Below are 21,172 nucleotides of genomic sequence, written 5' to 3'. Positions count from 1 at the left end.
CTGTAAAGAATTTCCTCAGATCAGTTGAAAAAGGCAAACACTCCAATAGAAACAAAAAATAGGCAAAAAAAAAAAAAAAAATAGGAATTGGCAATTCCCAGGTGGCGAACTCTTGTTTCAAGGGTTCAGAGGTTCAGGAATTCCGATGGCCAATAAACTCACGAAAAGATGCTCAGCCTCACTAGCAATCGGGACGTGCAAATTAACACCACACATGATAAATGCTGTTTCACACTTCAGACGGGCAAAATCGAAAAGTCTGATATAGCCAAGCGTTGGCAGGGCTTTGTAGCAACAGGGACTCCCGTGCTGGGGGTGACAGTGTAAATGGATCCCATGGCTCTTAAACAGCTTAGCATCATCTCTGAAAGCTGAAGCTGGCCGTTCCCTGTGCCCCAGTGAGTCCGCGTCTAGGTATTGTGCTAGAGTCTTGCTCCCGTGCATATGTGAAAAGGCAGGTGGTGTATAGCAGCAGCGTTTGCCGTGTTAAAGAAGTGTAGACATCCAGTGGGAGTCTGTTGATAGAATGCATGAACACATTTATGTTATATTCGAATTTGAGTTACCAAAAGTGAAAACGAGTCAAGAGGCGAGCCACCCGTGGCCCGCGGGTCCAGTCCAGTTGTCCCCCCGGTCTTTGTCAATAAAGCTTTATTGGCACACAGCCATGCCCATTCCTCCGTGTGCAGTCTCTGCTCTCGTGCCGCGGGGGCAGAGTTCAGTCGTGATGGAGACGGTAGGACCTGCGAGGACTAAAACTAGTTCCCCTCCGGCTCTTTAGAGAAAAAGTTTCCTGACCCTTCAGCTACACACCCACGAATCAACACGGATTGCCCTCGCAGACATAACTCTGAAGGAAAATGACTAAGTTACAAAAGAATACTAAACTGTGATGTCGCACATATTAATTTTTTAAACGTGCAGAAGGATGCTCTCTATTGCTTGGGGCGTTTACAGCGCAGGAGCAGTAACCCCAAATCCGGAGTAGTGGTCCCCTCCGAGGGGTGGAAACGGACTTGTGACTGGACAAGATTGTGTGGGACTCCGGGCTGGGGTCTTCTTTCTGTAGTTGGATGTTGAGTTTGGGGGGTGAGGGTGGGGACGCGAGCCAGACTGTCCCTGCCCCCAGGGAGACTAGCGTCAACCATGGCTTTCTTAACAAATCCAGACAAGGTGAGGTGGGGCGTGGTCAGTGAGCTGTGGGGAGAGCAAGGAAGAGCAGTTCAAGGTTCAAGGACAGTTTGCTATTCCACGTACCCCTCAGGGCCAGGACGAGGATAAGGAGAGGAGAGCGAGGCGCTCATCCGGGCCACAAAACTTCAAGGGGCGCCAAAAGACTCAGCACGATAAATACTATTTTAATGCAGTACCTGTGAAAATGTTAATTCATGCAAAAAAAAAAACCCATGATGAGCCAAATATCAAACTTTTAAATAAACGCAGGATCCATGGGGTAGGATTAGGGTGAAACAAGTGAGACAGTCTATGGGATGGGATCCCGTCTTCATTTAAAAGTTTGATATTTTATTCATCACAGATTTCTGGCACTGATTTTGATTTTCTTGAAGATAGCATTCAAATTTTGTTTATCTTAATTTCTGAATTATTTGGCGCTCCCTTAAATTTTGCAGCCCAGGTGGGTGTTTCGCACGCCTCGTCCTTAGTCTCTGCTATCTTTTTCCATGAAGCCCTGGGTACCTCATTTATTCAGCAAATATGTATGAGCACCTCCTGTGTGTCAGGCATGTGACTGGGCATCTTGGTTAAGGTTAGGGACAAGGCAAAGTCCCCGACAGACTAGAAGCACATAAACAAGTGAAGGAGTTTCAGATTGCGCGGGGCTGCAGATATTAAGTAGAGGGAGGTGGCAACAAAGGGAGGTCGAGTAGGAACTATTTTTGCCCAAGTGGTCAGAGAAGGCCTTGATTCTAGATCTGAATGATTCAATGTCCCATCTATGTGCAGATCTGGGGGAAGAGTAGATATGGCATGTGCAAAGGTCCTGAGGCAACGTGGGATAATATCTGTCAGTCCAGAGCAAAACTAGAGCTTTCTACACCTGTGAGGCTATGGGGTTATTATTACTGATAATAGTGCTTGGTTTGGTTGATGCATAGAGATGACTTTAATTAGATTCACGATCAAGGCAACAGAGCACATTCTTTTTCTTATGTTGCCAGCCCCAGCTGAGCATGGCTGGCTCACATGGGGATGTGGAATGAAGTTGAGGAGGGGGCTCTTTTCTCCCCTTCTCATCCTCTTCATGATTGTGTTCACTCTCCCCACCAAGGATTCTCAGCCTGCGTAACTCATGCCCTCTCCCACCGCAACAGTAAAGCATCCACTGTTGAGTGGACCATGCACGAGGAAGAAGCAGGAGCTTGGAAGTCAGTCCCGTCTGCACATAGTTAGGAGCTGGGCTGAGCTGCTGCACCAGGAGCCTGTGCCCTCTTAGGGGAAAGACTGTAAGGAGCAGAGGTGGTGGCGCCCATGCACCTCATGTTCTGGCTCGAGGCTCTAGAGAACAAGAGCCTGACCCCTCTTGCTGGAAGCAGCAATTGGTGGAGAAGCAGAAGCAAAAGATCGGAGAGCTGTGGGCTGGCGGGGAACATCAGTGACTTCCCTGCGGAAATTCCTTCCCGCGGAGCTGACATGCGATGCGGTAATTCATCACGAGCTGTCAGGTGGGATGTGGGGGCTTGCGCTGCAGTGGCTGCCCTGCTGGGGGAGATGTGGTGAGAGGGAGGGATGAGATGCGCATCTTTAGCATCTAGAGCCACAGCGTCTGGGGAACTGGGGGAAGGGAGGGAGGGAGCCAGGCTTCTGAGCCCTGGACCAGACCAACCAGTGCCGGCACCTACAGAAAATTCTGCCGGGTTCTTTGTGTCTTTGTATCACACATGGTCACGTAAGATGTATGGGGCCTTGAAAAAGTAAGACAAAATTTAAAAGATAAGAAAATCAGAGCAAAGGGAAATAAGAGTTGACGAGTATACCAACCAGGGAAAGAGAAAATAGAAATTTGCCATTGGACTCAGACTCACTTTTGTTTCATGGCCTTTGAACATGCTGTTCCCTCTGCCTGGAACACTGCCCTCCACCCTCTTCACCTGGTTAATGCCTGGTCATCCCTTCTCACTTAAGTCAAGGGGCACTTCCTCCAGGAAGCCTTCCTTGATTCTCTAAGGGTGGGTTAGGCCCCCACTATATGCAACCACTGGCCCTGTGCTTCCCCTCATGGCATTGATGGGTGCATTCTAACCACCTCCTGCAGACCTGCGTCCCAGCCAGACGGTGAGACCCAAGGGCAGGGATGTGTCTTGCTCATCACCTTGGCCCAGCCCCTGTGCAGAGCAGACACAGAATGGGCGAATGGAACCACTAAAGGTGGGCTGGAATTTTGACACTGAGCTTCCTAGCAACCAAAGCAAAGAGCAAACCAAGATATTCCATAAACACAGTGTACCTAGGTTAAACACACACACACCCCTGTTGCTTGAGATAAGAATAACTTTGCAGGGCAGTGAGATATTACAGAAGTTTCTCCCATGAGCCTTCATAAAAAGGACACTGACAGATATGGCGAGGTGCGACCTCAGCCACGTTCATAGAGTGAGGTCAATTCCCTAAAAAAGGATTCAGCTGGGAGTCAGAGCGGTTCGTTATCCAGGAAGCACATTTAGGCGACTGAGCTTAGAATTTCTTCCTCCTCCTTCCCAAATCCTCTCCCTCCCTCGGCTTCCTCCTCTTTCTCCTTTACCACCATCTTTCTAAACTTTATATTAAGGTCCAACATGCAAAAAAGTGCACACAGCTCAACGAATTTTCACAAAGTGAACACGCCAATGCAACCAGCACCCAGACTGAGACAGAGATCATTCCCAGCCCCTCCCAAATCCCCCCTCATGCCCCGTTTCAGCCACTACCCTCCAAGGGTACCCACCGAACTGACTTCTAACACTAAGGGTTAGTTTTCCCCCATTTTTGAACTTTACTAAATGCGATCAAACGTGTGTACTCATTTGTGTCTGCTTCCTTTCATTTTTTTCTTCCTTCCTTCCATTTTTTTTTTTTCTCTGAGGATGATTGGCCCTGAGCTAACATCTGTTGCCAATCTTCCTCTTTTTACTTGAGGAAGATTGTCCGTGAACTAACATATATGCCAATCTTCCTCCATTTTGTATGTGGGATGCTGCCACAGCATGGCTCTATGAGCAGTGTATAGGTCCATGCCTGGGATCTGAACCCACGAAGCCTGGGCCACCGAAGCAGAGTGCATGAACTTAACCTCTACACCACCTGGCTGGCCCCCTGCTTTCTTTCACTTGACATTATGCTTGGACATGCATCCGAGTTATTGTGGGGGTTGTGTGTTACTCATTCTTGTTGCTGTAGAGTGTTCCATGATGTGTATAGACCACTGTTATCCATTCTACTCTAAAGGAAGACTCAGGTCTTTCCAGTTTTGACCGATCATGAGTAAGGCTGCTGTGAACATTCTTACATGTCTTCTGGTGCACATGACCTAGGAATGAAATTTTAAGTGATTTCGGTGTTCAGTTTTAATAGCTCCTGCCAGATAGTTTGCCAAGGTGTTTGTATCAATTTTCACTCCCCTGGCAATGGGTGAGCGTTCAGTTGCTCCACATCCTTGCCAGCACTTGGTATTGTCTGTCCTTTTCAGTTAGTGGTTTTTGTGGGTGTGCAGTGGTCCCACACTGTGATTTTAATTTGCACCTTTTCACCTGTTTTTGGCTATTTGGTTATCCTCTTTGGGAAATCAGTCTGTCAAGTCTTTCCTATTGCTTTTCTTATTGATTGTAGCAATTCTTTATATATTGTGGATATAAGGTCAGTCATTGGATATAAGTAGTACAGATATCTTTTTTCACTCTGTGGCTTGCCTTTTCAGATGCAGTAATTTGAAGTATTTTCTGAAGCCCTGAGTCTCTTCTTACTTGCCAAAGGGCAAGGAAGAGGTCAAAGGGTTCCAGAACTCCCAAACGTGCACCAATCGCCGTAGATGCACTTCTTTGGTTTCATTCTGTATTTTGTCGATTCTCAGAGGTGCGTTATCTTCCACCTTTGTACATCTCCAGAGTTGGGATCCATCTTCATGATCAACAACATCTTACACTGGACATTGGGGGCACTTTTTTGTCTTACGCTTGCATCTTATCATCCATGGCAGTTCAGATTTGGTGAAAAGATCAAGGCTCCATACACCTTTGTATAAACATTTGTGATGCAAAGATGCCGAGAACCTGGGTAGAATATTCTGTAGTTGCTTGGTTCAGCGCTCAGAAGCCTGGCTCCCTCCCTTCCTTCTCCCGGCGTCCCGCAAGCTGTGGCTGTAAATGCTATCATATTGGGGTCCAAGTAGGATTTTATTTGAAGAAAGGGCTCTAATTTCCTTCCCTCTCCCCCCCCCCCAAATGCTATGGATTTATATTAGTTGTTTTTGCACTATAAAGAGCATCCGAATCACCTGGGAGGAGCTGCTAACCCTGCAGTCCCCCAGTCCCAGCTCCCAAGGGTCTGACCCAGGAGGTGATCTTGATGGGGGGCGGGGGTGTTCTTCTCTGCTTCTTTAACAAGCCCGAGCTGGTCCTGATGCAGGAGGTCATGCTGCATTAGAGCAGCGGTGCTCATCCTCGAAAGTGCGCCAGAATCCCCCGGAGGATGTGTTAGAATAGAGGATGCTGGACCCCCACCTTAGAGGTCCTGCGTCAGTGGGCTTGGGGCGGCCCTGGAGCTTCTGGATTTCTAAAAAGTTCTCAGGTGAGGCGGAACCTGCTGGTCCCTGGACCACACTCTGAGAAACCTTAGGCCTGAGGACCTAGAGAAGGGAGCTCCTTGCATGCGCTTCTCTTTCTCAGAAGAGAGTTTCTATGAAACGCCGGGGAGTAGACACTCCTCCGGGGCCGTGGGTCACCAAGACACCCTGCCCCCTTTCACGGCCTCTGCGCCCCACCCCCTTGTCTCAGCATGGGGGAAAAAAACGGATAGAAACATTGCTGAAACGTTGTGCCTCGTCAGTGGAAACACCGTTTGGCTAGGCCTATTAAGGAGACAACATTACTGCAAGATGATTTAAGGGCTTCATTTGCGAAGGAGCAAAAGAGATCAGGAGCCTCGGAGAAGCCGGCTGTCAATATTCTTCAAGCGTGCAAAATCTGCCTCGATGCAAAGTGGGGTTTCATATTTTCACAAGAAAGCAGCCCCGTCTCGTAGGAAGTACCTGTAAGGCTTCGAGAGCACACGGGGCTATGTGAGAGGGGGGTGCTTTCTTCTCTTTGGAATATCTTCTGGGTTTTCCCCCCAAGATGTTATTTATGGCAAAAGACGGAGGCCCGTGCGCTCGGTTGTCTGCCCTGGTCAGCCTGCGAAATTTCACTTTTGGGTACGGAATGGCTGAGAGAACCCACCAGGATACAGTTGGGGCTGGAGATTTAGGTCAGAAAGTCCATTTGCAAAGCACCGGGGAGGGGGGGGGCGGGGTTCGGTTCATGAGTGTGCCCGGCAGGTTACCTCCGGGAGGGGAGGGGAACCGACTTGCCGGAGGTCCTGTAGTCACATAGGGACGGGTCAAGGTCGCATCCAGGTCTCCTGACTCCCAGCCCTGTGCTCGCCACAGCCCTGTGCCTCTGTGGGGCCTGGAGGTGGAAGCTCCTTCGTCCCCAGGAGAATGCGACAGCCTGCTTCCTGTCTGACTCAGGATATTAGGGCCTCGTGGGCCTCACCTGCTGGAGCCTGCGGGGAGGGTCTCCTTCCTGCGGACGGCTGGCTGCAGCGGCTCTGTGGCCACAGTGTGTGCAGGTTCATCGAGGACCACAGTGGGGTTAGCTGAGGCCCCACAGAGGCGGGCACAGCCGGAATGTCCTTTCTGTCTGCCTCAGTTTCTCCATATAAAAATCAGGGCCACAGTCTCTTCTCTTGCAACACGAATGAAGAAGCTGGGAACTGTCCAAGGTCAGCGATGGGTATGATGACTGACCTGGTACGTTTGGTACAGGAGCGGAGGGTCCGTCAGGACGGCTGGCTTTGTACCCTTATTGCTACGAGATTGGGGGCAAATTCTTCAAGTCTCTGAGCCTTTGTGTCATCATCAGCGAAATGGTGACAGTAATAGTTCCATATTCTTCTCCACGGGGTTGCGATGAAGCGGTGCATATAAGATAGTCATCGCACTGTAGCCTCTTACAAAGCAAATCTTCACACATCTCCACTATCGCTGATGTATATTTAAATTTTTTTCATCCACCCTGCGGTAGACTGTGTTCCTCAGAGATAATGATACATCTTAGCTATTTCTTACCCCTCAAATCATTCGATTTGGATTGAATGAATGAATGAATGAATGGAATAATGCTGAATTTAATTAAAGGAACATTTAATGAGCGGTGTGTCTCTGCCGGGTGCTGTGATAAATCCTCTACCTGCATTATCTAATTTTACCTTCCAATCAAACTCCCAGGAAGGTGTTAGTACTCCCATGTTCCAGAGGAGGAAAGTAAAGACCAGAGAGGGGAAGCGATTTGTCCAACATCACACAGCTGAGAAGTAGCAGAGCCGGGATTGGAACCCAGGTCTGGCTGATTCCAAACAGCCGGTGATGGAGAAGGAGCATCCACATAGATGGGAATGAGGTCGGGGAGGGCTTCTTGGAGGATGGGTCTTGAAGGATGAGTAGGAGCTGGCCAGGTGATGAGGTAGGGGAGCATCCCAGGTGGAGGAAACAGCGCGAGTGAGACGGAGAGTGGGGACCTGGTCTGGCACATGCATTCCTGGTTGTTTGAGTGTCTCGTGTGTGGGGGGGGAGTGGTTATGGGGTGGGGATCAGGCCATGAAGCTGGGCCAGATCGTAGGGCTATGAGAGTCGTGTTGGCGGTCTACACTCCATCCTAAAGATGAGGGAGGGACCAAAGGACATTTTCAATAAGGGTCGTGTAGGTGATGACATCCGGGGGGTCATTTCCTCTTTTGGGGTCTCTAGGGAACCTCGAAGGCCCCTCCTGAAGCTCATGAAAGCCCCTAACCGCCCCTCCTCCCGCCACGGCGGGGCGGTGATGTCATCCGCACGTGCCCCGCTCAAAGGTGCCCCTTCTCTGGGCGTTCTTCCAGAAGTGGCCCCATTTCCACTGACACGGGTGTGCCGGCGCTTGGCGTCCTCCTCTACTCCTTGGCTCACTCAAACATTTACTAGCTCACCCGGCGTGTGTATTTTGAGCCCCCAAGAGGCGGTTTGATGTTGTGGTTGGGGGTGAAGGTTCTGGAGCCAGGCTTGATTCACATCCAGCTCTGCCGCTGGCTGGCTGGGCATCCTTGGGTGACTATGTGCACTCTGGTGACTCAGTTTCCCCCTCTGCAATCTGGAGAGATCAGGACCTCCCTCTCCATGTTGCTGTGAGGACTCTGGGGGTGAACCTGTGCTGAGCACGCAGGAAGCATGGTCTTGGGTCTGGATATTATGAAGATAACTCTTGCTGTTACCTGGTAGTGGGTGCTATTCCCTGCTGGGAAGAGAAATACACAGCGTGGTGCCTGAACTCGTGCCCAGCGTGTGTCTCTGGGGAGCCCCGGAGCTCGCCACTAAGCTGGAGATTTGTTCTGAATTTCCCCTAATGACAGCTTTGGGCGCAGGTACCTCGAGACTGAAGCCACAGCTTAATCTCCTTGACAAACAAACAGCGCACCAGCTGGCTGGCTCTGCAGTTGGGCTGGCCCTTCCCCTGTGGATTCATTTTCTCTCCCATTCTCTTTTTCTTTTTTCCCGATTTGGTTTTTCCTTTTCTCTTTGAGTTGCTCAGGTTGATGGGGATGGGGCCCCGCACAGGCTCCCTTTGTCCATGGCCCCACAGGGTGGTTGAGGTCCAGGTCTTAGCTGACCTTTGCTCTGCACCCCGCTGGCTGTCCAAGCTGACAGCCCTGAGCCGCTGCCTCCTGGTCTGCTCCAGGTGAACAGTGACGCCTGCTCCGCTGACCCCTGGGTCCTGGGGGTGGGCAATTGTGCTGGACGGCAGATTTGGGACAGAAGAAAGCGCCGTAGTTATGAGCCAGGACGCGGGACTCGGGCTTCCTGGGCTGGACTCTCTCTGCGACTTACAAGCTATGATCTTGGGCTAATCATTTCAACGCTCAGTGCCTCAGTTTCCCATTCTGTTGAAAAGGAGTAACAAAAATGCCCTCCTCATTAGGCATTTGAGGGGCTTGAAGAAGATGGCATGTGCCAGTGCTCCACCCGTGTCTATCCTCAGCATTTGAGGACTGAGAGCTGTTTCCCATACAAGGGCTTAGCACGAACAGATCCTTTCGGTTCCACTGGAAAGCGCTAGAAGAGAGTGGAAGCATGCTCGCCTTGTGCTCTCGTAGCGAAGGGCATCTGGGGCGTCTCGAGAGGCTTTGAGTACAAGAGCCAGGGGCAGGGGTAGGCTGAGGCATGTGGGGCCACATATTTGCCTTTATCTCCCCAACTCGATGCTGGGTCCTTGAAGGCCGGGCCGGGTACACAGTAGGCGCTCACATAGTGAATGACAAGTGACAGTGACAGCCCAAGGGAGCCCAGGTGTGCTTGGAATTTGACATCTACCAAATCCCCGTCACCCTCTGCTCCCCAAACTGCACATGATGCCAGGGCGCAGGATAGATGATTTCTGTTTGGGTTGATGCAAAACGTACAGCAAATTCATTCATGCCTGTCCGCGTCTCTCTAACGGACCCTTGGAGTCATTGTCCCTAAGTAATGGTTTGGCCAAGTGGTGGATCCAGGGAGGTTTTCCGATGATTTCCTGTTAATTCGTCCTTGAGTAATCTGCAAGGACACTTCTGGCTTTGCAAACCGGGCTCTCCCCCTCATTAAGCTGGCTTTCTGCTGGCATTCACCTAACAGCCTTGGGCGTGGTGCCCGCCCCTCACCTCTGTGGACAAAGCCCCTGGGCCCCGAGATGTGGGAAGAGAGAGATTTGTGGGGACAGGGGAAGGTCAGGGGCTGCTTGTCTCTGTGAAAATCGTCGGTCATTTCCCCAGCTTGAAAGGACTGGTGGTCTTTTGGGCTCCAGACTTGGGTTCTGTAGGAACTCAAAATTAACGCATTAAATTAATTTTGTGCTCCCTTTGCTCAAGATGATTAGCACAAATCAAATTTCACACTAATTGGCTAAGGCAGAGAGAGCAGGAGCCCAGTGTGTGGGATGGATGCTGATGGTGGGGGTTGGGGGCGGGTGTGAGGGGCGTGACCTGGGGCGTTTCTGGATGCACCAGCCTGTATTCAGTGCCCCTTGCAAATGATCACCTCTCCACCTGGAGGGCTTGTGTGTGTCCACAAGCAAATTAACCCATCTAAAGCCAAGTGTGAGGCAAGATTAGGAAGAGATCCTAGCAATTTCTATGGCAGTAATTCTTTCTATTTAAGTTATATTATTGAGGTCACTTGGTTTATAACATTCTGTAAATTTCAGGTGTACATCATCATGGATCAGTTTCGGTGTAGACTGTATTGTATTCACCCCCAATAGTTTAGTTTTGTCCGTCAACGAACGCCTGTGCCCCTTTATACCTCTCACCCTCCTTCCACCCTCTTCCCCTGTAGTAACCACCAATCTAGTCTCCACTTCTATGTGTCTGTTTATCTTCCACACATGAGTGAAATCACTCATTTGTGTTTGTCTTTCTCTGTCTGACTTATTTCGCTCCGCGTAATACCCTCGAGGTCCATCCCTGTTGTTGCAAATGGCGCCGTTTTGCCTTTTAAACTTTGTTGTGCTTAAGAATCACCCTAGAGTGTTGAAATTCAGATCTCTGGGTCCAGCCTCAGAGGTGGTGGTTGGGGGCATCTGAGGGTCCTGGAATTTGCATTTTAACATCCATCCCAGGTCAGTGCAATGCAAGTGTTTCCCCAGAACACTTTAAGGACAACAGTGTAAGGAATAGCAAAAGATGGCCCCAGCCCAACGACAGCCAGGAAGGCTCTGGTAGAGCCCCTCCTTCATGGACTGGGGGCTGTGACTTGGATGTGACGGATCTGGGTTCAAGTCCCTGTTCTGCCACTTCCTTGCTTTGTGACGTCACAGCATGCCCCGTAAACCTCCTTTTTGCTCTGTTTCTATTGAAATCTGCATTGTGGTCTGAGCCGTCACTGGTGTGGCCAGCAGGATGGGAAGCGGATGGGCTGGAGGAGAGAAAAAGCTGGGGAGCAGAGAATCTACAGGCAGCCCAGCTCAACTTTTTTTTGGACTCTTTAAAAGATACTGTTGTGTGTTTTTCTGATTGTGCAAGTGGTTAAAAAAAATCAACAGTATAGAAATGCGTCAGAAGGCAGTTGGAGTCCCTTGTGGGCCCACCCTTCCAGAAAAAAAAAATCCCTAGTAACAGTTTGGGAATGCCTTTTTTTGTGCAAGTACAAATAAAAATGGGAACATGTTGAAGATTCTATTCTGCAACTTTGCTTTTTTTTTCCCCCTTGGCAATGTACCTTGGGGAGTTTTTAATGGCAGAAAATATAGATTTGCATCCTCTCCCTTCGTGGGGCAGCTGAATGATTATTGAGACAGCCTGTGAGCTGATAGCATTGATGGGGACTCGCTCGGAAGGGCAGCCAGATTCCATACTGGAAGGGCCACTTAGCACCTGTGTGATAACACCCCACCAGCGCCCCTCAGTACCACGCGGAGGGTCTGATGGGAGAGCGAGGTGTTTTGACATCTTCGTATGTGACATTGGTGGCATAGAATGGGAAGACAATGGGCATTGCCTAATTCAATGCATTTACAGCGCAGGGGACCAAAGCCCCATACAGGAAGACGCTGGTCCACGGTCACACAATATGTTAGTCGTTCTGTTGGGACTTGAACCCTGTACTTGCCTCTATTTCTTTTTCTTTTCCTTCTCTGACCCTTGACTTTAACCACAGCCTCACCTAAGAGGTCGCCTGTTTCATGAGCCACCCTCGTTCTGTGCAAGGTCATTTCTGAGCCTCTTGGGCGTAAAGACTCCACTCGTATATTTCTCTCCCCACTTTCTTCAGCATATCCTTGAGCCTGGAAGGCTGCATTTTGGAACAATTATACCATTTGTTATTTACTGGTCAGTTATTTTGGTGAAAAAGAAAAGTCAGTGCTAATGGGAATTCATTGAAAAATAAACATTTGTCTTTTTAATTTTAAACCTGTCTATCTTACCTCATTGAGGTAGGACCTAAGCCCTTTGAGAACGAGCATCTCACTCAAGATCCACTTCTTTCTTCCTTAAACCACGCCCCTAACACACGACTATCTGATTTCCAGTTTTGATTTCAAGCAGAGCCAGTGGCAAAGTAACGTGAGTGTAGAAACCTAATCTTTTACTTTTGCTTTTTTTATAGTTCTTGCACCTACACCCATTTGACAGGATTTTAAAAAGCAACTCACCTGTATTTATTCTTTTCAAGGCATTCACCCTAGTTTTCCTGGAAATTCTTTGCCCAGCCACACTTTATGGTTATGTAATAGCTAATTGAATAGGTAATTACAGTAAAAATGGAACAGGCATAAACAGGTGAGGAACACACACAATTGATATTAGGTGTGCGTGACTATGGCCACGCCCGGTAGAGGCAGATGGTAGAGGAGAGCTTCCCTGGCTGAGAGCGTTCCTATGTGGGGGCGTCTGTGGGTGTGTCTTCCTGAGGGAGCCAGTTGGTTGGTCCAGCAAGAGGACTCCCTCAAGGATGGTTAAGCAGAGTTTGTACTAGAATAGCTATTTTTTATTGAGCAGTTACCACGTGCCAGGTACTGTGTTAAGCTTTATGTGGATTATCTCACTTAATTCTCAAAACAATGCTGTAAGTTATCCCTTGCTCTCTGAAGATGAGAAAACTGAGCATCAGATGGACGTCCTATCTGGTTTAAAGTCACACAGTTGGTGGGTGTCGGGCCAAGAATTCTAACACACCAAGCCCAGTAAAATCCTGATGCCCGTGCTCTCAATCACCTCATTACACTGAAGGGTCGCCTTGCCATGAGAGCCAGTGATCTGTCCAAGGGTGGTCATGTGGAGTGTGCCTAAGGGAGAAGGGTTGGCGGCCCTAGTGAGTGACTTTCCTTGAACCCTTCGCATCCCAGATTGCTGACTTGACCACAGAGCTCGCTGATGAGCGCTTCAAAGGGGACGTGGCCTGCCAGGTGCTGGAGAGTGAGCGGGCCGAGAGGCTGAGGGCCTTCCGGGAGGTCCAGGAGCTGAAGGTGAGGGGTCTGGGGTGGTGGTGGGTGGCTGAACAGGGTGGCTGGGAGTGGTTGGGCCTGCCCTCCTCTGCTCACATCTGGGACCAGTAAACCCAAGCAAGATGCACAGGCTTACTGAACCCCATGCTCAAGGTCCTGGAGGACACTTGGATCTTCTTAAGGATTGGCCTTGGAGATGCCCTGGGTGAAGACTGTGCAGAGGGTGGACAGTCCCTGGCTAGGGAGGCACCCTGGGTGAGGACCATGCATGGGTGGCGAGTCCTGGTTTGGGAGGCACCGAGGGGGAGATGGCCAGCTCAGGCCTCTGTCCAGCCCCAGTGGGGACCTCGAGGCCTTTCTTCCAGAGCAAGTATGGGCAAGTCCAGAAGAATTTGGGAGAAGTGCAGAAGCAGTTGGAAGAAGCTCAGCAGAAAATTCAGTTGAATGACTTGGAGAGGAGTCACACTGGAAGAGGTGAGCAGGCTGGGACCCTTGGGGTTGGATGCTGGTGGGAAAAGCTACCTTTCATGTCATTCATTCATTCATAATTCATTCACTCATACACACTGAGCGCTTACTCTGCGCTAGACCCTGCGTGGGGGGCTGAGACCTTGGCAGAGCCTACAGTCTAGTGGAACAGACAGACATTGAGCAGATAATCCCACAATAAATATCCCAAACATGAATTATCCATGTGACAGGTGCTGGGTAGTAATAATGCAAAGAATGATAACAAAGTAGTATCTCGATGGGCAAGGCACCTTTATATTTATATGAGTATTTTTAGTATAAATTTTGGGGAAGGCAGTTGACTGCTTAAAAGTGAAACCTATGACGTCACGATTCTGGATTTGAATCCAGACTCCATCTTTTATTAGATGAGTGGCTTTGGGCATAGAAATTATTGGGCCTCGATTTTCTCATCTTTCAATGGATGTAGTCACAGATGATTAATAGAAAGGGTTTAGCCACTTACATGGCACCAAGGGCTGAATAGCTGTTAGCTGCTTTACCCTTATTACCAATACTTCTAATAGTGGGATCGTAATCCATGCTCGTAACCACCCACGGAGCAGAAACTACTACTGTCCCCATTTAAAAGTGATGTCGGGCACTGAGCAGTTGCTGAATGAATGGAGAGGAAGTGAGGGGACCCCTGAATTGCCCAATGATCGATGTGCTCAGCAGAGCCAAGCATTTCTGGTGGTGCCCGTCTTACACAGTTGCCTGCAGACTCACATCCCATGGTTGGATGGGCATGGTGACATCTTTGTCAACTCCGCTCCCTGGTCTAAATGAGTCAGGTGAGAAGGATGCCCAGGGTTCTTGTCAGCCTTTATCAAATGTTGACATCATTCCTTCGGTGCCCCTAGAGAATTCATGCCCCAGAAATGTCAGGGACACTCAGAGGAACGGAGGTCAGGAGGCGGTGGAGAAGAGACAAGGCGCGTTTGCTTTCTACTCTGCTCTTGCCCTGCTCTCATCCTGGCCGCCCCCAGGGCAGGCATTTCCCAGGGAGGTTAATGCAGAGGACTTTGAGGTTGTAAGAAGACCTAACAAGGTGGGTACATACAAGGTCAGGGAAACGAGTTTGCACAGAACCGGCGGAGAGGAACAGCACAGTCTCCCCAGAACATCATGAGCCCCATTTCCGACCTGACTGTGGCTTATGTTTCAGTGGTACGCCCCTGTGTGTTTTCCTATGGAAAGGCGTGGGAGTTGAATGAGAGGGGGAGATGGGCACATTAGTCACAATGCTATATAGGCTCTCAGCTCCAGATGCTCATTTTAGGAAGCCAATCCACAAATATTTTGTTTTTCATTATGAAAGGAATACATACTCCTGATAGAAAATTTCTAAAATGCAGGAGAGTTGAAAGAAGCGATATAACAATTTAATCCCACTGCTGCAGTGCCCCCACAACCCCCTCTATGGATCAAGCTGGAGTATAAATTATCAAAAATATATGTTTTTCCTCGATGCAGGGTTAAGTATTTAAAGACAGCCGTTTATGGTATGCATCCAGCACTGAGCTGGACTCTGGGAGCCGGGGGGAGGTCACAGAAGAATTTTAGTTGGCCCTGCTGTCAAGAAACTTGCAATATAAGTGGGGAAGTCAGATAAACCCAGGAAAAATGTGACTGGAGAATGAAGAGCTGAGCTGTATGCACTGATTGAGAATGGCACCGTGGGAAAGGAGGGTGGAGGTGGAAATCAGCCTTGAAGACTGGAGAACAGTTTCCTCATCTGCTCGTGTTGCCCCCTCATTCCACCTGCTCCTGGCACATCATAGCACAGAGTACGCAGTCAGCCAGAGAAATGCTTTCTACTTCCTCTTCTTTTTCCAGGCTATGCTGTTTGCTACTTGAGATTTTTTTTTCCTGGTGGGGAGGCAGAATTCTTTTCCCATCATATTATTTACCTTAGTGGAAACTTGAAAAAGCTCTAACTCCTCACAATTAGATCATCCTTCTGTTTGGGTTAGTTATCTTGGATTCCCTGTTGTGGTCACCTCCTTCAAGACTCAGTCCTACCATCCACCCACCTATCCATCCATCCACCCACCCATCCATCCATCCATCCATCCATCCACCCATCCACCCACCCACCCATCCATCCATCCATCCACCCACCCATCCATCCATCCACCCACCCATCCATCCATCCATCCATCCTTCCATCCATGTATCCATCTATATACTCACCTATACATCCACTATTCCAGTGAAACTTATGGAGCATTTATGATATGATAGGCATTGTAGTAAGTTCTGGGGACACAACAATTAACAAAACAAAACAAAAAAAGGTTTGCTGCCCTTTTACTTTTGAATCCTCTTCTGGATTTCCATAAGCTTCCTTTATAAGAGCCTTGATCATGCCAGGTTGCAGCTATCTTTCCACATGTTTGTCTCCGCCACAAGATTCTCTTGGAAAATAGAATGGTTTCTTATTTATTCCATTATTTCTTGTGCCTGATATGGAGTACTGTGCTCAATGAATGCTTGGATGGATGGTAGGTAGATGGAAGAATATATGATGGATGGATGAATGGGTGGATGAATGGAGAGATGGATGGATGGATAGATGGATGGATGTATGGAGGGATGGGTGGGTGGATGGACGGATGAAAGGATGGATCAATGGAGAGATGGATGGATGGATGGATGGATGGATGGATGAAGAGATGGATGGATGGAGAGATGGTGGATGGATTGAAGGATGCATGGATGAATGGATGGAGAGATGGATGAAATGGATGGTCTCTATCTTAAGCTCTCCACTTGTGTAATGTTTTGCACAGCTCCATTACCTTAAGGGACATCACTCTATTACTCAGAGAGTCAAAAGTTAAGACATCATAACCTAGTCTAGCCCACTCTTTTCAGCCAGTTTTCATCACACCAGCAAATGATTTTTTTAGATTTTTATCAAATCAAGGAATTGTTCTCTTATCTCATAGAGACATCTTGTGACCAATGTCTCTGTTGTTATGCATTCAGTAGACTTTTTAATTATTGCTCATTGATTTGTTAACTAATTCAACCAAGAGTCACCGATTACACGCTCTGTGTCACCCAGTGTGGTTGGCCAGTAGGATGACTGCAGTCGGTGAACTTGTACAAATATGGGGAATCTCCTGTGTGTAGGGAATTCTTCTAGAGGGTGTTGAGGATCCACCAAGAACTAAAACATCTCCCTTGCCCTCAAGGATTGTGGAATTTTCTTGGAAATAGAAAGATATGTGTGCACTTGTATAGAGAAATTGAACAGTATAAAGCAACCAAACTAGAAAAACGAGTAATAACCAGACAACTGGAGACGGTCAGGAGAGATCACCTGTAGGAAGTGTTTTTCTTTAAGCTTAGACTTAAAACAGGATTTCCTAACCTGAAGTCCAAGGTCGAGCCTCAGGAACTCTATTAATGTTGTGAAGTTGTGGACAAAGAGCTCAGAAAGTGGAGAAGAAGCTCGCTCATTCACCCAGCCTTCCGTCTTGGCCTCCCTTTGTTAAGCAGCGGACGAGTGGCAGATGCGCTTTGACTGTGCCCAGATGGAGAATGAGTTCCTCAGAAAGCGGCTACAGCAATTTGAAGAGAGGTTGGACTCAGAGCTGACATCCAGGAAAGAGCTGGAGCAGAAGGTAAGAGGCAGGAGACAGTCTGGGTCACAAAAGTGTCTGAGTGGGCGGGTTCTCACCCCTACTGTGGATGATCCAGCTGTTGGCTGGCCCTGGGGGGGTAGAAGGAGGGTGCCAACAATTTCATGTTTTTCCACCTCCACTGATATTACAAATGCTGGTCACTGTGGGATGTGGAAAATATTGTCTCTACACGTGGGTCTTCTACACTGGGGAAGAATACTCTGTGGCATAAAAAACTTGAACGTTAACTCAGGGTACCTGAGTTCCAGTCCCATTTCTGCTTTGACCTTGTGGAAATCACTTTACCTTTTGGGTCTCGGATTTCTCATCTATAAAATGGTTGATATGCTCTTAAAACAGTCAAATTTTGTCCATTCTAATCTTCCACCTCCATCTCCCATCCAGACCAGAGCAAGAGCCTTCTAACTGGTCTCCTTGCCTGCAGCCTCTTCCCTCAACCGCCTGGCACACTGCAGCAAGGGGTCTTTCAGATTCTCTTTCACATTGTTCTGTTATCGCGAGTTATGCTGGCTCTCGTGGTGGAGTGTTTCCTTGCGTGTTTTGTACATTTTGATTGTGAGCTCATCTTCAACACGTCCCTCAACTCCCACTGCAGTGGCCCCAAGTAGTTTGCTTTGTGAAATACTCCTTGTTTTTTTTTATTGTGAGTTAATCTTATTTTTTTTTTGTGAGTTAATCTTATTTTTAAATTTTAAAAAGTTTTTTTATCAGTTTTAATGAGTCCCGTATTTACAAGGTTGTGGGTGTGCTCTTTGAGAAGAAGCATTTTTGCACTTTCTTCTGCAGCAGCCCCTGAGGTTATGCTAAATTCTCCATTTCAGATCTTTGCAACACGTGCAAAGTGTCAATTTGAGCTCTGAACCTGCATGAGGCACAGACCTCAGGTTTTGATTTCTTACGGGACTCCTTTCTCCCCACTCAGAGCCAGAGTGGCAGCAAGCTTTCTTAGCACCTTCCAGGCCAGTGTGGGGAGCTTTCCTGCCCCCTCTCACCGAGGGGGAGCTCCTGAGGGTCCTGACTTAAGGCCAATGTCTTCAGTCCAGCTCCCCACCTTCCGTGGGTCCAAGGCCCTGTCTCCTGTCTCTGTCAGGGAATTAAAACACAACCTCTATCCTTAGGGATGTTCTAGATCTTTCAGCTGCTCCTCTTCTCCCTTACCCTGGCTGCCATAGTGTCAGCATCTACCCATATTGCTCTTCTTTTGTGTCCTCTGCATTTCCTACATCCTGAAATTTCCTTTTCTTTCTTGAAAGTGCAGCTGGATACGAAAAATATAACATCATTTTACCTAGTGTTTCTGGATGGACGTTTTGATGGTTTGGGCTCTTTACCTGTTTTGCGTTCTCTCCATCACCTCTAGTCTGCATTCCAACCAGTCTCCACTTTAACCGGTGATGTGCTGGTAAACCGGCTCTCCGAAAACAGACCAACAGACACCCTGATGTGTAGTATTTTCCAATTGCCAGTTTCTGGGGTGTAAATAGTCCCACCATGGCCAGTTTGAAGCTACCGTTCTGAGGTCTCTGAATGTGGAATTGGGACGAGATTTGCAGAATCAACTCTTGTAAGTTGGCATAAGCCAGCTCCAGCACTCCATTGAGTCCAACCACACCCAGTTGCTTAAGGCTCACAACAAAATTGAGAGGAAGGTACAGAGATTTCCCATAAGCCCCCTGCCCCCAAACATGCGTAGTCTCCCCCATTATCAACGTCCTCCACCACAGGGGGACATTAGTTACGGTGGATGAACCTACACTGACACTTCATGATCACCCACAGTCCATAGTTTACATTAGGGTTCAATCTTGGTGTTGTCCATTCTATGGGTTTGGACAAATGTATAATGACATATATCCACCATTATAGTTTTATACAAAGTAGTTTCACTGCCCTAAAAATCTTCCATGCTCTACCAATTCACCCCTCTCACTAACCCCAGGCAACCACTGATCTTTTTACTGTCTCCATAGTTTTGCCTTTTCCAGAACGTCATATAGTTGGAATCACACAGTACACAACCTTTTCCGATTGGCTTTTTTCACTTGGTAATATGCTTTTAAGCTTCTTCCATGTCTTTTCATGGCTGGATGGCTCGTTTCTTTTTAGTGCCGAATAATATTCTATTGTCTTGAGGTACCATAGTTTATTTATCCACTCACCTACTCAAGGACATCTTGGGTGCTTCCATGTTTTGGCAATAAGGAATAAACCTGCAATACATCTCCGTGTCCAGGTTTTTATGCAGACATAAATTTTCAGCTCCTATGGGTAAATACCAAGAGGCATGATTGCTGGATCAAGTGGTAAGAGTGTGTCTAGTTTTATGAGAAACTGTCAAACCATCTCCCAACGTGGCTGTCCCATTCTGCATTCCTGCCAGCAATGAATGAGAGTTCCTGTTGCTCCACGTCCTCACCAGCATTTGATGTTGTCAGTGTTCTGGATTTTAGCCATCGAATAGGTGTGTAGTGGTATCTCAGTGTAGTGTTAACTTCATGTCCGTGATGGTGTATGATGCAGGGCATCTTTTCATAAACTTATTTGCCATCCGTCTTCCTTCTTTGGCGAAGTGTCTGTTAAGGTCTTTGGCCCATTTTTTAATTGAGTTGTTTTCTTATTATTGAGTTTTAAGAGTTCTTTGCATATTCTGGATAACAGTCCTTTATCAGTCGTGTCTTTTGCAAATATTTTCTCCCAGTTGGTGTCATTTCATTCTCGTGATAGTGTCTTTTGCAGAGCAGAAATTTTTAATTTTAATAAAGCCCTGCTTATAAATTCTTTCTGTCACGGGTCATACCTTTGGTGTCATATCTAAAAAGTCATTGCCAAACCCAAGGTCATCTAGGCTTGCTCCTGTGTTATTATCCAGGAGCTTTAAGGTTTTGGATTTTGCATTTAGGTCTGCGATCCATTTTGAGTTAGTTTTTGTGAAGGGCGTAAAGTCCAATTCATCTTTTTGCATGCTGATGTCCAATTGTTCAAGCACCATTTGCTAAAAAGACTGTCTTTCCTTTATTGAATTGCCTTTGCCCCTTTGTGAAATATCAATTGATTAGATTTCTGTGGGTCTATTTCTGGGCTGTCTATTCTGTTCCATTGCACTGTTTTTCCCCTCCTTCCAAAAGTGCCTTATTCTTTCTCATCCCTGGGCCTTTGCATATGCTGTTTCTCTTCCTAGAACACTCTTTCTCTTCTTTACCTAGGTATCTCCAACTATCCTTAAGATCTCAGCTTAAATGTTGTTCCCTCCAGAAAGGCTTGCTTGACACAGATTGGGTTCCCCTGAATTGTTTTCCCAAGTATAAGCCTCCTCATGCTGCACTGTAGTGGTCTCCCCAATTAGAGGGGAGCGCCATGAAAGCTGAGGTTGTCTTTGCCTGTCCCACTATTATATATATCTCCCCATTGTGAGGGGGTAGTATCCTGTGGTCACCTTGCAGAGTGGGCCAGGGTGAGACCACACGGGATTATATAAACAGTGGAGGTGAGGCTCACGTCCTCGGTGGTGGTGATGGTTTTAGTGGTTCCTTCCAAGACGGACAGGATACTGTGATCCTCAGGAGACACCCTGAGCTGTAGGTTCCCATATGCAGGAGGAGAAGGGCAGGGTAACAGCCCAGTTCTTTAATAACAAATTATAAAGTCAGGTCACTTTCCCCTAGGAAGGGGGGTGGTGTTCATGCTACATTAAAAAGTAATAAAGCTGCAACCTTTTCTGAGCAGTAGAATCTAAGAAAACATCCCATTTGCCTTCGAATACGGAATTTAGAATTACAGGCTTCATTAACTCAGCATTTTGCTTATTTAAAG

General features: G+C 47.8%; 1 protein-coding gene across 2 annotated transcripts in view; it reads left to right on the top strand.

Moving 5' to 3' along the window:
• MYO18B (myosin XVIIIB) overlaps positions 1-21,172 on the top strand; it is a 250,529-nt gene that overhangs the window by 114,647 nt on the left and 114,710 nt on the right. For both annotated transcript variants that reach the window (XR_011441307.1, XM_070275312.1), the window contains exons 26-28: positions 13,098-13,217; positions 13,562-13,670; positions 17,217-17,341. Coding sequence is in view for 1 of the 2 variants with exons in the window: in XM_070275312.1 (XP_070131413.1) it covers positions 13,098-13,217; positions 13,562-13,670; positions 17,217-17,341 (354 nt within the window). In the remaining variant the exon portion in view is untranslated. The remainder of the gene's footprint in view (positions 1-13,097; positions 13,218-13,561; positions 13,671-17,216; positions 17,342-21,172) is intronic.

This window comes from Equus caballus, chromosome 8, assembly GCF_041296265.1.
Source record: "Equus caballus isolate H_3958 breed thoroughbred chromosome 8, TB-T2T, whole genome shotgun sequence".
NCBI lineage: Eukaryota > Metazoa > Chordata > Mammalia > Perissodactyla > Equidae > Equus > Equus caballus.
Note: the sequence above shows the minus strand (reverse complement) of the source record. Positions and strands in the feature narration are given on the sequence as shown.